Source organism: Schistocerca cancellata, chromosome 4, assembly GCF_023864275.1.
Source record: "Schistocerca cancellata isolate TAMUIC-IGC-003103 chromosome 4, iqSchCanc2.1, whole genome shotgun sequence".
Lineage (NCBI taxonomy): Eukaryota > Metazoa > Arthropoda > Insecta > Orthoptera > Acrididae > Schistocerca > Schistocerca cancellata.
This window is the reverse complement of record NC_064629.1, coordinates 531,372,638-531,389,000: the sequence shown is the minus strand read 5'-3', so window position 1 is coordinate 531,389,000 and position 16,363 is coordinate 531,372,638. Positions and strand designations below refer to the sequence as shown.

At 42.7% G+C, this 16,363-nt stretch overlaps 1 protein-coding gene across 1 annotated transcript in view; it reads left to right on the top strand.

Moving 5' to 3' along the window:
• The first annotated feature begins 3,030 nt into the window (after positions 1 to 3,030).
• The window catches only part of LOC126184311 (uncharacterized), a 36,757-nt gene continuing 23,424 nt past the window's right edge, over positions 3,031 to 16,363 (top strand). Inside the window, exons 1-2 of the mRNA XM_049926687.1 lie at positions 3,031 to 3,135; positions 4,981 to 5,148. Coding sequence (XP_049782644.1) covers positions 3,031 to 3,135; positions 4,981 to 5,148 — 273 coding nt within the window. The remainder of the gene's footprint in view (positions 3,136 to 4,980; positions 5,149 to 16,363) is intronic.

The following is a 16,363-nucleotide window of genomic DNA, read 5'->3' as shown; positions in this document are numbered from 1 at the left end:
TATAGGAGTTAAGTGTTTCATTGTGATGGATCTACGTCGGCTAGATTGTCATCTTCAGTCCATCTGCGAAGGTTACATAATATTTTTATATTATATAATGATGTTGGTTATGGTATTTTCATATATACAGATTTTGTATTTAGGGCCATATATCATCAGTGGTCACTGTCACTCTGTATTCTATTACAGCATCGTGTAGATTTATGACCCTTACGTTATAAGCGGTTTTGTGGTTTGCTGCTGTTAATCGCCCTTTCTTGTAATTTTTATAATCTGACGTTTTACCGTCAGTTCTGACGGAATGACAGCTTCGACAGTTGGACAAAGAGGCTACAAGGTCACAGTTGCTATGGTGTGTTGTTGTCATTTTAGGGTGCATGTTTGATCATTATAATCGGTGTGTCTGTAGGTTTGCGTCAATGCGTTATTTATGGTTAGTTACTGAATAAAATTTTGTGTGAAATTTTTACGTTTTATATTTGTTAATTTAAAACATCGTCAGGGCGTTGAATTAAGAGTATGCAAATTTCTAGCTCTTAAAGTACTTCCATTGTTAGATCTTTAGGTAACGTGTACAAAATTTTCATTGATAACTCCATTCGTTCTGCGTTTTGGTTATCCTGTGCTGTCGACATCTTAAACTGAAGTTGCGCCCTGTCTGTCCTACGTAAAATGCAGTGCAATCCTGACATTCGCTTCTGTATATGCCTGGTTTTGTGTATATTTGTATTTTTTTTTTCCTGAGTGAAGTTCATGGTGGATACTGTTGTTGGTTCTACATGCGATCTGGATACTTGGGGTCTACTTTGTTTGATATCGTGCCTAAATATTTTACATGTATGTATGTTGGTGTAGCCTTTTTCCGTGTTTAACTAGATAATTTTATGTCCTGACGAATTTTTGGTTGTGTATGTGTAGTTTTTCTTCTGTATATCTGCATTACTACGTCCGGGGTGAAACCATTTTGTTGTGCTATACAACGTAATATACAGACTTCTTTCTGTATGGCCACTTGGAAGTATGAGAGCTTGGGTGCCTTTGGGTGGCATGGATTAGCATTTATAATGCTGTCAGTTGTTGTGTGCTTTCTGTAAATTTCGAAAATGTGTGAATTATTGATAATGATTTGATGTCTTGGAAATTGATTTTCTCTTTCCTGTTTCCATGGTGAAGTGCATTTTAGGAAGTGGTTTATTTAGTGCTTGATGGATTTGTTGGATGTCAATCTATAAGGGCAAGTGTCATCCACGTATCTGAAAATAACCCGTCTACATTCTTAAACTACTTAAAGAACAATAACCGCAAAGCAGAACAAATGAAATTAGCAATGAAAATTTCGTATATGTTATCTAAAGGTCTAATAATTAAATTTCCTGACGATATTTTAAATTAACAAACAGATTTAAAACATAAAAAATTCATACAAAATTTTATTGAGTACCTAACCAAAGACAACGGATAGAGACAGACGACATCCTACATACACACCGATTAAAAAGATCATACATGCAGCCCAAAATGATATAAACTTACCGTAGCAACTATAACGCATAGCATCTTTGACCAACTGTTGATCCTTTCAATCTGTCAAATCTGACTGTTAAACGTCAAATTATAAAAATTACGGGAAAGGGCGATTAACAGCAGCAAACTACAAAACTTCTTATGACATAAGTCCTAAATCTACACCACGCGATTACAGAATATAGTGACATCGACCACTGATGATACGTGGACGTATGTACAAAATTTGTATGTGTATCTAAAAATAAGATAACATTATAATAAAACAAAATAAAAATATGTAACTTTCGCAGATGATATGAAGCTGGCAATCGAACATAATGGCTCATTCGCAATAGAAACACTAAACACCTGTAGCAGCAATTTGGATTTCATTACATAATGCCTGTAAGAGGAAGCGCTAAACATAGCCATAACAGCTGCTGCGGCGCTTCTGTATAGTCAAATCACGGTATGGTAAAATCTTACGTGCAGCCGAAATAAGAGGCACCTACCAAATAGCGTTTAGCCTCTCTTTCCACTCAAGTACGTCTGAATCCATCCTTTGCAAACCACTATGAAACGCATGAGAGAGGATACATAAATGGTGCCACATGTTATCTTCCCGTTTCAATCGTTCATGAAGCGTGGGAAGAATGAATGCTTAAAAGCTACTGTGCTTGCTGTTATTAGACTTAGTCTTCACACGTAGGAAGCTGAAGAGTAGATACTTTACTTAATACAGTTTTTTAAATTTTGTAAGTAGGCTTTTGCGGGATAGTTCGCATATGTCTCAAAGTCTCTTCCAAAGTAGGTTTTTCAACATTTCCGCAACGCTCTTCTGCGAGTAAAATCAACTGACCATTCGTGCCATCCTTTGTGTACATTTACTACACCCTGTTAGTCCAATCTGATATTAAAAGGAAGGTTAGCGTTGGCCGTAATATTGATGTTTTATTGATAGCAGAATCGATTTTCGATCACACAGTGATCATCTTCAGTGCTGTACAAATTAAACTCGGACACTGGTATCAAGTTATCAATAACCAAAACTGAGAAGCGATCACAGTTTTGGTTGTTGATAACTTGATACCAGTGTCTGAGTTTAATTTGTACAGCACTGAAGGTGATCACTATGTGATCGAAAATCGATTCTGCTATCAATAAAACATCAATATTACGGCCAACGCTGACCCTTCTTTTAATTTAACATATATGGTCGTTGTGCACACAGCACTCCATGGAGTCGCCAATCAACCAATCTGATATGGGTCCCACACATGAGAGCAGTCTCCTAAGAAAGAACGCATAAGTGACTCGTGAATGTAGATTGACTGCATTTTCCCCACATTCCACCAATGAACTGTAGTCTGCCTCCTGCCTTACGTACGACTGAACCTTGTGATCATTCCATTTAATATCACTAAGAGTTGCAAGACCCTGCTGTTTGTAAAAGTGTACTGATTCCAATTGTGACTCATTGATGTTGTAATCACAGGATGCTACTTTCTGTATTTTGCGTTAATCATGACTGCATCGACGCACCGTGGAATGCACTCCTCGAGGCGCCGAAAGCTTGTGGTAGATATCCCAGTCTACGACCTGTCACAGCCGCCCATATTTCACAGACCGGTCAGAACGGGGTGTGCACCTCTCGCCCTGTAGCGTCCCAAATGCGCAGTATAGGATTGTAATCTGGTGACCAGGGACACTTCGCTTGCGTGACCCGATGTGTTGCTAAAACGTTTCTAACAACTGGGGACGAAGGGATAATGTCCTGGTGAAGTAATCGCAGAATCGTAATAGATAAGCGTGGAACATAAATAACAAGGAGCTAAAACGTGACAAAAGTGATTTGAAGCAGCAGTCTGATTGCAGGCGTCACCAATGAAGTCTGAGTAGCAGCTTTCTTCTCACGTGGCGCAGAACGGACAATTACAGCATTTGATAGCTAGCTCTCCAATCGTAATCCTATTATGCAATCATACTTGAAAAAGGTTACTACTGATGTGTTCCCGATGAGAGTACGTTGAGAAATCGTACTTTCAGCCTTGGAATCGAGAAAAATATTGATCAGACTGATAACTCCGTGTTTGTAATCCTACATAAAACACCTTATGTGTAGAACACAATAAATCAGCGTAGTCCAGGATGGAAAAATAATAAACCCATGTTTCCATTAATACAAAATTGTTAAGGCTTTCGTGGCCACTTGTTGACAAACTGCCTATTGGCTTCTGTCTTGGGTTCTTCGGCCGACGTTCATCTAATGATTTTTCTGACGTTTCGCCAGCACGAGTGGCTAGCATTGTCAAAGCTTCACCCTCCATTGCCGGTGGTGAACTGGAGCCGAGCTCGCGGCCGCCAACGTCCGAGGGCTTCTCCGCGGTCATTTCCGGTGCGGTTCTCCTCTTGCTACCTGCGACGGTCGTTCGCTGCAGTGCGGGAAGCCAGGATCCGTTTACCTTAAGGCTTTCCTCTTTCTTGTTGAAACTGTTCGCGTGTTTTTGTATTTCTACAGCTTCTCTGAACATGCGCGGGTGATAGTGCTTCTCTACAGCCAGAACTCCCGTATCGGCGAATTTTATTACGTGGTCGGTCTCATTCAGTGCGTGCTCTGCTACTGCCGATTTCTCCACCTGCCCCAACCTGCAATGTCGCTTATGCTCTTTGATCCTGGTGTTAATGGATCGTCCAGTCATTCCGACATAAACTTTTCCGCATGTGCATGGTATACGGTATATTCCCGACATTGCAAGTGGGTCTCTTTTCTCCTTCGCCGATCTAAGACACTCTTTGATCTTCCTTATCGGTTTGAAAATCGTCTTTACGCCATGTTTGCGCAATATAGGGCCGATTCTGTCCACACTTCCTACTAGCTTTATTTATATCACCCATGGATACCAGCCATGAGAGAAGAAACCTATGGAAGCGCTGCAAGGCACTGGAATACGCCCACACGTGCGCGCGCACACTTCTTCCGCGTCGAAACAGTTCCACAGAACATTGGGAAAAATAATTTGTTTGGTAACAGATTACGATCCGCAATCCATTATAGACAGACGTTCGGTTTCTAGTCACATGCTAATGGTTCAATCCGTCGTACCTTTTTGTGGCGGAGAAATGTGCATTAACAAAAAGTGGCAATGGGCTTGCATAAGTGTAAAACTTGGAACAGGAAAACTGCATTGTTGCATTGGCGTCACGTAGGAAGAACTTCGGCAGTCCATCAGTTGCCTATTGGAGTTTTCTGAGGCGTGATTATGGAACCAGCATCATCATTTGCCTAGATGGACTTGGGGAAACCGCCTTCAAAATGACTCTTAGATAAACAGCCATTATCTTCAGTATCTTCTGCAATGGATTTTCCCCGCTAGCCTTATTGAGACAATTCGCTTTGTCTCGGCGGAAGTTAAGAGTACGCGTTGGCAGTGTGCGTGATGCAGGCGGACCATTTGTGTTTCCGGCTGGCGGCAGTTGAGATCAGATAAGTTGCAGCAGCAGCAGCAGCAGCAGCCAGTATCCGGTAGGACACGGGTCGCCCCCACGCGGCTGACAGCTGCTGTGGACGGCCTTCCTGGCAGTCGCTTACTTCGTCAGATACACGCTGCAGGCTGCACTCCCAAAGGCAGGACAAGGTCGTCGGCAAGTCGTGTGGCGCGATCGCGTGCTGCAGCCAATTTCAGGCAAATCAAACCGCTTCAACAAATTCGTGGTTCCTCGCGTGAGTAAGGCGTTGCTGACATGACACGTATGCTGACGCAAGTCGGAAGAAATTGACTGCAAATACTGAGAACGATGAAAGTGTGAAGGTGAAATACATGTAATTAAACTTCGTGTAGTTGATCGGGGCTGCAGGTATGATCAGTTAGGAAAAGAGAGATCGTCTCAAACTGCAATTAAATGCTATTGTAGCATAATCTGTTTCGATGCTTACTGGTTTCATCAGATGTACCTGTTAAGTGGTATGCAGCAAACCAGTGCACTACATAACATTACATATTCTGTATGTGCTAACAAATTTTACCACCTCCGGTGGTTGATTAACGACCCTCAAATCAGTATCAGATCGGTATAATGATGTTGTCTAAATTACGTATTTAAGAAAACCTGTGGTGTTCCCACTTTGTTCTGCTAATTTGTGGTATAAACAAACTGCCTACACAGATTATCCTTCAGTACGTAAGTTAGACATCACGGTATACACGTCGCTTGTCAGACATTAAAAACAAAAAAAATGTGTGTGAAATCTTATGGGACTTAACTGCTAGGGTCATCAGTCCCTAAGCTTACACACTACGTAACCTAAATTATCCTAAGGACAAACACATACAGCCATGCCCGAGGGAGGACTCGAACCTCCGCCGGGACCAGCCGCACAGTCCATGACTGCAGCGCCCTAGAATGCTCGGCTAATCCCGCGCGGCATTAAAAACATTCGTAGGTTATACACATTCTTAATATTAATGTAACACTCGTTAATCTCATGACCGGGAGACGTTAACAAATTTGTTAGCACACACACAATATGTAAAGGAATTATTGCACCATTTTATTGTATCTCACTGTGAACAGGTAGATGTGATAAGGTTAGAAGTCTGTAAATCGATCATGGTATAATTAAGCGTTTCATTGCAGTGAGAGGTAATTTTTTTCACAATTACTGAAAAATAAATTATTCATAGTTACATTCACAGCTGAAATTCTTTTACTCTCCCTTGGAAATCTTCCTATGAATAATTGGTATAACAACTGCACCAAAGCACTAACGTTAAACTACGGTTGGTGATTTCTTGTTCGTCAAACAGCCCTTGCTACAACGGAGAAGATCGTATCTTTAATTTTAACAACCACGATCCACGCGGGTGTACTAATTCGCCAGGTACGAACTACGGTAGTTCATTTTCGAAAATGAACTAAGATATTTAACGGTATCCCTCTTTTATTGAGTATAAAGTTAGAGCTGCTGCTCTCTGTATAAAATTTAAGTTAGATACAAATCGGAATTCTGCTTAAGACAGTTTATAGCCAATAAGCTGGGGGGCCAGAAACCGCGCCGCCGCCGCCTCCTCCTCCCTAGCCCCCCGCCGGTGTTGGTGCAGTCCTCTGAGTTTACAAACGTAGCTTCCAGAACATTGTTTGCTTGTACACATCAAAGAAATTATAAAAATTCCGTTGTAACACTCATCCTAAACAATGCCACGTTGAACAGCAAGAAGCGCGAAACCCTCTCCCTGAGAAACCAACAGTCTATAATTATATCTGCTTCTGTAACAGTAGACCTAGTCGAGCGGTAGTCTAATAACTAGTCATTCTCTCTTGAATGGAGGTCCTGGATTCGGATCCCAGCATCGATCTCTGGTTTCTGTGAGGTGGGAAACCCGCAGCTGTATTCACCCAAATTGTGGAGATAAGCCGCCGACGTGGTGTCTGAGAATTGTTCGATGATAGTGGTAGTGCCACATTATTTACTCAAATGCGCCAGTACATACTGTTCATCAGACTTTCCCAACCCACACACTTCATCGGACACATTACATGATACAAAAAACTTTTCCAGTCCACTAGCATCTCCACGGTTCCGTGGCCCCGTGGTGTTTCTCTTTCGACCACGTTGGACAACGCCCAGCATTTATCACGATGATGTATGCCTTGCGTGCAGGTGTTCTGGCGAGAAAAGTTTACTCCCTACCTGCCGAAACATGGTACTAGGCATAGGCGTTGATACAGTGTTTCCTTGGTTTGGAGTGGGGTAAAGACATTTTCTCATTCCGTTTTCAGCGCAGTACGAATCTCTAAACTGGGTTTTTGTGCCGATGATCACTTTTGAGTTGTGGGCGCTCTATCGTTTCTATTTCACGACGGATTCGCTAATAGTTGATGGGAGTGCATCGTGTTCTCTTCTGTTGCGAGTACAGACGTTCAGTGGATAGCAAATGGTGATTAATCGGGAGGTCTATGAGGGAAGAAGTAGCAATTGGTAAATAAGAAATTGTTAACGTGACCTTATCTATTTAGCTATAATTACTAAACAAAGAAATATATGTCACACAGTCAGCTTATTTCGACAACTGTGGTAAATTTCAAGTGATCAGTATGTACGAATAACTCAGAAAAAGTACATTTAAAGTCCAGATTACATGTACATATTTACATGGAGCTATCAGTTGCATATTCTAAAATGATTCCAGCTAAATAAAGGAAAACGATTTTACTTGATCACTTGGTTCACGCTGTGGACCCCATTTCGAAGCAATGAGAAACATTTGCATCTCTCAGAAAATTTCCCAAATCTTCTAGGTCTTCACTAAGCGTGTGAGTTGGAACAACTAAATATCTCAAATACGCATCGTATGAAAAAAGTTTCAGTTGAAAAGATGTTTACAGAGGAGATATATCTACGATAATACTGGTCAACCCCTAACCCACACTGTCCCCCCCCCCCCCCCCCCCCCCCCCCAGGGAGAAGTAGTCTGTATTTTCAGGTGGAAACCCCCCTTTTTGTTGCGGATTTGGATTCTATGCCAAAAAATATCTAGTTTATCCGAACCAGTTCTATAGTTCTTTTATATTCATGGTAAATGGTGCTGTAATCGGTGCGAGAGTACGGCGGTTAGACGGAAGAACACAGTGAAACCAGTCACCCAGAGCACATACCTGATGTGATAGTATAATCACATCAGCCATGTGCTCTCCTTGTCGGTTAGCATTTCTCATTTTCACGTGGTATCCTAAATTCCTTTTCAGGAATGGGGTACACACATATTAAGTCCCTTGTGAGTTGTAGTTCACCAGTTCAGTTTACTTAAAATTAGTATTTATGTGAGAGGGCCAAAAGACATAACTACCGATATAATCCTAAAATATACTCCCAAAATATTTAGTAAAAATGCTTTTCGAGGACAAAAAGAACTAAAGTTTTGTAGTTTAGAGTCGACACGACCGAGCGAGACGGAAACACGCAGGAGGATAGCCTTTGAAATCGCCGTCCGGCCAGAGAAATTCAAGCTTACCGTGGTTTCCCTAACTCCCTCAAACCAAATGCTGGAATGATTTCTTTCAAAAGGACACGCTTTTTTTCTTTCCTCACTTTCCCTGTATCCGAGCATGTGCTACATCTCTTATGATCTTGACGTAGATAGCTCGTTAAACCCTAATGGTCCTTCCTTCCTTCCTTCCTTTCTACAGTTGACACGTTCCAGTCTTAGCTGACACTCAAAGGAAGCTGCCGAGTAAGCTGAGAGGCAAATAACAAGCATTAAGGTGTATAACAAGAACAAAATAATAGAAACCAATATGAACTAATTCAGGCGTAGCTTATTATACATCCAATAAGAATGTGCAAAGCAATGTCACAAGCATGTATAAGATGCAGTTAAATTAAACGAGACAGATGGGAAAAGTAAATTGTTTATTATTTCAAAACTGTTAATACAATCACTCCACTGTGACAGAAGACGGTCCATAACATCATGGGAAAATGAAACTTCCTGGCAGATTAAAACTGTGTGCCGGACCGAGACTAGAACTCGGGACCTTTGCCTTTCACGGGCAAGTGCTCTACCATCTGAGCTACCCAAGCACGACTCACGACCCGTCCTCACAGCTTCAATTCTGCCAGTACAACTCCTACTTTCCAAACTTTACAGAAGCTCTCCTGCGAACCTTGCAGGAGACGAGGTACTGGCAGAATTGAAGCTATGAGGACGCGTCGTCAGTCGTGCTTCGGTGGCTCAGATGGCAGAGCACTTGCCCGCGAAAGGCAAAGGTCCCGAGTTCGAGTCTCAGTCCGGCACACAATTTTAATCTGCCAGGAAGTTTCATATCAGAGCACACCCCGCTGCAGAGTGAAAATCTCATTCTGGAATCATGGGAAAATGTTTGAGATTGCTTGCTGAACCATGAGTGTACCTAGGCATGTACCTCTTCGTCGGAAGCAAATTCGCCACGAATGTCTTTCTTCAGGGCTCCATAAATGTGGAAACGGCATGGGGAAGAGATCGGGACACTGTGTACGATATGAAACTTTCCCATTGAAACCTCTACACCGGTTTCACATCTTCTCTAGACTGTTTAGAATACCCTGTAGAAGTTTCACTGGAAAGCCCTTACACAGTCTCGATACAGCCCCGACTCCATGTCTGTGGAGCCTTGAAAAAAGACATTTGTGGTCGTCGGTTACCTTCGGACGAATACGTGCAAGCCTGGGTGCACTCTTAGTTCCGTAGACAACAGCAATCATTTTCCGATGTCACTGACTGTCTTGTCTCACAGTGAGATAAATGTATTAAGTTATGACTATTACTTTCGAAATAATAAACGGTTCACTTTTCCATCTGTCTTATTTTTATTTGACTGCCCCTTATACATACTGGCAGACAATAACACAAGTTCGGAACCATACCTAGCTTTTTATTTATTATTTTTTTAGATGATTCATAGAAACCAAGTACGTTAATCTCTTTCAAGGCGAGAGCATTCAAATAGTGTTACAGCTAGATGTTCCTTTCCTCAGAGCTTCTGTATCGTAGCGCTGCTTCACACTCGCAGCTGCAGCCTGAATCGAAGTGCTCTCGGTGATGCTGCCGCATGAGACAAAGCTGCGTATTAGTCCGGGGATTTAATTGGGGACGTTCATTGTCGGAACCGTATTAATTTTGCTGCCTGCTACACAAAAGAAAATCATTCTAAATAAGGCAGTCTCGCTTTGATCCACGAGACAGGGTTAAACTTTCCATTACTCCAGTGTCAATCACGAGAGGCTTTTAGCAATCTAACTACTTTCAGAAATATTCCCAGGTCCGACCACTGGAATTTAATATGTACGCCGTTTGCAGTGCCTACACGGCCTCGAACTGACACGTAGCAACTTCCGCCAATAATACCCACACAACAAAACTGAAATAAAAGTTAGTGTCAATAAAGGAAAAAGTGTCACAAAAACCACTGTCAAATTTCCACGGAAACGGTCGAATCTCTTTGCTTCAATCAAACGTCACCAAGTCTGTTCTGTTTAGTGAACCACCAACCGTCGAGGTAGCTTCTGGCTCCGCTATCTTATGCAAGGGGTGTGCCTATCGGGCGCTTTCATTGGCCATTTTCTGTTCTCGCTTCCAGCGCTTCCGTAACTTGCTGCTTCCTGACAGGATTTTAACAAGTTCCTCTGCAATGAGTGTTGCAAACACTCGATCTTGATCCGTCCTGGTGCATCCGGACCACTACCCGTTTAGGAGGATTAGGAAAATACCGGTCCATTACCTCCAGGGCGGAGCAAACTCCTTACTGTAGTGTAAACGATCCACAGGAACGAATGAAAAGGTGCAGTCCGAAAATACTTTTAAACGGTATAAAGTTTAATTCAACTGTAAAAAACGCTGCGTGGAACTGATTTACGCAGGGGTTCCTGAATTAGTAAAGTTTTAAACATTGTAGCGGGGGCCCGTGATTGAGGAGCGAGCAACCTACGACATTTGCATGCGGCGGTCGCGCCGGCCTTCACCGGCGTTTGCGCGCGTACCATACTAAGGTGGACTCTGATCTGCTTCCTGCTACTGCTACTCACTGCTTCTTTTCTACTCGTTTGGACTTCTGTACCGACGATAGTGTCTCATAATAAGTTAAAACATACGGAGGCCGCATTAAAACAAAACGGTGATAAAATATAACTGTGAAATTCCAGAATCAACACTACGTAGACGAAAACACCCTGTAAAATTTGACTTACTTCTTAGAATCTCAAATAGTAAGTGTAACTGGAATGTATCGACTAAAAGCTATCAATGCATATAATTCTAGAATTTGTCTGCAATGATTTTGTATGAAAATCGTAGTGAAAAATAAAAATTTGACTAACAGAATCAAACAAGCAAGTTTGTATCCGATTTACGCAAAAACAGCTTCCGTACTTGCCAACGCATTTCAGTGACGTAGATACTATACCAGAAGTAACCTAGGGTACTAATTTTTAGGAGTAGAATTTGACTACGGTCTACCCTTTGCAGCGAATTATGTCTCCACATCGAAGTTAAATTGACCTAAAATATTCCTGTGGCAAATGTGATAACTTGCCATTGAAGGGAAGCCTCCAACGTCTGTGATTGTCAGCTGAAAATGAACGCTCCATGAATTTGCGCACTTCCCCAGATAGTGGCTAAAGATGTGCTCAAAACACAGATCGTCTCCCTTGTGTTGGCGGAATGGATGCTTCTGTTCATTCTGAACAAGTTCATATTGTCAGCCGCAAGTCATAAGCTAGCAGACGTTCTGTGGTTTCGGCGTGAGAATTTCCGTTCTTTAACTGTCTGTGTATGTAAATATGTTACTATGGTCCAGATCGCGAACGTGGTTACCAGACTGGACTCCAGGTGAACCTTTGTGACTTACCTTTAACAAAAACTTCACATGTTTATAACAGATATTTGGTCTCTGTTTCATTAGAATACTTAAGCTATGTGCCTACTCTTTTTGACTATTCGCGATCTGATACCACCTGGACATTACAGACCATAGAAAAACCTTAGGCTCCGCGTTTAGTGCACATAGAAAATTACCAATTAATATGTTGCTGTAATATGTACTAAGAAATCATAGTTTACGTGCGGTCGGATTGCAAATGAAAGTTCTTCTAAATCATATAGATAACAATCTTACAGAGAAATGGTGACGATAACGTACTTACGAATAGAAGAAAAAAAATCATGGCATGAAATTAGTTATACTGACGAGCCAAAATCTTGTGGCCTCTTGCTTAATGCTGTGCTGGTCCACCTTCAGCGGAACGCAATACAGCAGTGATCTTGCGTGGTATTGAAGCGAAAAATCCTTTGTTGGTTTCCGGAGGTATGTGGCACTAGAGGTCTACTACACTCAGGTGTTATTAGAGAGTAGGCTGTGTGTCGACACCGCCCCCGTTCACCCTCCCCCCCCCCTCCCTCACCATAATCCAACAAAAGCATGGAACCACACCACACTATATACGCACATTGGTCACATACAATTACCATACACAAAAAAGTAACTTTGACCTTTACGAAGGAAAGATGCCATTGTGCGCGAAGGACAGAAAAAAAATTCCAATTAGGCTGCTGAATCTGCGCTCCGGAGTCTCCCAGCCAAGAATGCCATAAGAATTAGTTTTTTCTCTCCTTTTTTTTTTACCGAATGTTGCTCTCTCAACTTAGGAAATTTCGTTGCGAATGACTTCTTTCGGTAGCAGCCGAATAGGCTCGCATACAAAATTCCACAAGAACAAGTTGTTGCAAGAGCTCTTCTCGAAATGACATCACTCCAAGAAATTCTATAAATTTTTGCGAAAGCTATAAAAAACATCCTAGACAACACAAAATGCCGGACGAATTCGCCAGCCAGTTATTTAGCGAGGGAGTTTGATGGATCTTCTCATTTACACGTCCACGATTCGTATGAGACAAGAGGTACAAATTTCTTGGTCATTTCGGTCGTGTGGTTTTTCGGGTCAGCGCAGTTGTAGAATGGGTATCTTCCTTGTTACTTTTGCCAAAAGTTTACCGTTAATTTCTCCGACAGACGATGAAATGCAGCATTGTACTTACAGGTTTAATGCTCGAATACGATTACCTTATTTCATTGCATGCTATTTTAAGACTTTAACTGACAATTGACAAGAGTCCGTGTTTGTACAGCTCACTGCTTTTGTAATAGAGTAAGGGTTCGTCTCAATAGAATACGATTTCCAATGTGGTTCCGAACTTTGATTCTGTATAAAGGAGCTGCACGGATGGTAAGTTCTTACACATCACGAAAAGAGTCTAACATGTGAAAACTGAATTGACAAATACTTCAAGAAAACTGTTGCAACATCATTCTTGGCCGTGTTATGTGGTTGTTATCTTTGCCGTGCCTGCTATACTGGCTTAAGGGCTGGAGTTTTACCCATGAGAACAGGTGCTTTTATGCATTCCGAAAGGGCACTGACAGGGAAGAGCACCTTCCACGTGGGTTGTTCTGTCTGCTAGTGCAACCAGAAAGTGACCAATGTAACTGCGTGCATTCAGCTTCTGCTCATGATGATGACCTGCTGAAAGGCTTGAATGTTAATAAAATTCCACGCGAAGTCGACTGCAAACCTCTTTGGTATAGGAGGCACGTTGTGGGCCATCTCAGTGGGGGATGTTCCCAAAAGTGTTAAATATTTCTGAAGCCAGGAGTTAACGATTCTTAGAGAGCCAGGAAGTTAGTTTTTCAATACGAAAATCCGACAAAAAGGCATTCTTGTGCACGAGCGTGAAATTCCAAACAGGTCGTGTTTCATATCTTTAGAAAAGTGCTGTTAGAGTGCATGTGCTAGGTAGTAGTAGGAGGCCTCTTAACAGAGCATGAAGCAATTAGCTAGTTGAAGTTGGGATTTAAAGAAAGAGACAAGACATTATGATATTAACTTGCCGTTAAAAAGTTAAATTTATTTTCGACGGGGCTTAAAAAAACTTTAATCTTGTTAGTTGCTTGGATCCTCCTCCTCAGAGTATCTACAGCACTAAGAACTGCATGCATAAAATGTCATCTGGCGTTTGTATTACGAAGATATGTATGTGTATTGACTGTGTGTCTGATAAAATTTCCCTCTTAGCAGCTAAAGATAATCTTCTGTCCGTTGACCGCGGAGACCTCAGACTCCTATATCATTTCACAATAAGTGATAGTCCTTACGGAATACCATCCAGTGAAACTTGTTGAAGAATCAAAGTAACTACTAACTCGTATGGGATAGCGTGGCTGGCCATGGGAAATACGTGATATGGACAGAAAGGGCAGGACGCAAGAAAATTATTAAATCAGCATCGACCAGTGAACGGTACAAGTAACGTGAAACGCGATTATGGCTGATGCAGTAGGCACGTGGAGTCTCCCGTGGCGCAATCTGTTACTCCTCGGATTTTATACAAGACTGGTTCTAAAGCAATGGGAGCCAGTTCATGTCTAATAAGGATGGTACCAACTTCCCAACTATTTATTAAGCAATACTGTCGCGAACAAGCATCGTCTAAGGCTAGCAACAAAATGAACGAGCATCTCATGTCCGAACGGTCTTGGAGAGCGTATGCCCGTGTTTTTCATGGCTGCGGGGACACCTCAGTGGTGTGTCTACTCGGAGAGAAATGTTGTTCCCGCAGCTAACCTCAAGAGGAGCGGCGGTGGCAGCAGTTGTGACGATTCCTGCGGCTAATTTTCCGGAGGGTCGAGATAAACACCTCGCGCTTGGGTTGAGTAACCTGATGTGGAAGCAGAACAATGACCCGCCCGAGAAACGGGAAAACCGTCTCCTTCCGCAACTACGTGTCTGCGGTTCAGGTTCGGAGGCAACTGTTTCGAATCTTATTGATTTACCCCAGCTTGTGGCTTTCTTAATTCAACTTACTGGCGGTTGCAAAAATTACAATGCCTTCATGACTCTGTACCCAGACAACACACAGATGGGTCCAGATGGCTTAGGAAAATTGATGACAATGTGTAAATTTGGAGATTAAGTTAAGTGACTTAATAAATTAGGCAATTTGCCTGTGTTCATCCGTTGGAATCGCAGTATAATGTACTTAACAATTCTAATTAATACCCTTCCTGTGTCAGTTGAACTGAACACCTCATGAGGTCCCCCTCCCCCTCCCCCCCCCCTCTCTCTCTCTCTCTCTCTCTCTCTCTCTCTCTCTCTCTCTCTCTCTCTCGTATATTGTGTGTGTGTGTGTGTGTGTGTGTGTGTGTGTGTGTGTGTGTGTGTTTTACATCTTGGGGAAACTCTCAGGTTTATACCATACTTGGGTCAGTTAGCAGCGGTTGTGGAGCACTAGGTCCATGCAGCGCTTCGCAATCAGAAGCGATTGCAGCTGTTCTGTGTCAGGTGTTGTAACAGCTCGATTTAAAATATTCTAACCGTTCACTGGTTTTTGAGACGTCTATCTCAAAACACACTGACGGAATTTGTTCCGAAAAAAATGCTGCTCCACAACAGATAGTAAGTTAATGCGGTACACATTAGCTTCCTGAGAAGTTCTCTGTAATGGCAGCGAGTGCTGCTCTCGACACGTACCCTTGTTAGCGCGCAGGCATCTTTCATACAATAACGCACTCTCCAGTACCATGTGACCATCTGTCAAAAGCCTGCATAACTACCTTTATCAGCGCGGACTGCTGCGAGGCGTTCAGGGAGTGTCAGTGAGGTTCTGGAAAGTAGCGACAGGGATGTAGTTATCGTGCAGCTTCAGTTTCGTGGCCACCTGCACTAGGTTTCTCGGTTAAGAATCCGTGGCACGAACATCTCGATTGACGTAGCCCCACAGATTTTCGATTAGTTTAAATGCGGGTAGCCTGGTGGCCAAGGAAGTACGATGCACTCACCGTGGTGCTTTTAGAGCCACGCATGTACACCGCGAGCTGTGCGAGAAGTTGCATTGTCCTGCTGGTAGATTCTGTCGTGCCAAGAGGAAAACCAAACTGCATGTTGGGGTGAACATGCTCCCCAAGGATAGAAGCATACTTGTGTTGATCTACTGTATCTTCCAGAATGACATCAGCCTGAGAATTCCCTATAGCCCTGACCCTTTCGACGATTGTTTCCGGGTATTTGCTTTAGGACGTTTCACGCCGTACACGGCAACGGCCATCTGTCCTGTAAACGCGACTCACCTGAAAAGACCATCTGTGCTGGCCGCGGTGGTCTAGCGGTTCTAGGCGCTCAGTCCGGAGCCGCGCGACTGCTACGGTCGCAGGTTCGAATCCTGCCTCGGGCATGGATGTGTGTGATGTCCTTAGGTTAGTTAGGTGTAAGTAGTTCTAAGTTCTAGGGGACTGATGACCATAGATGTTAAGTCCCATAGTGCTCAGAGCCATT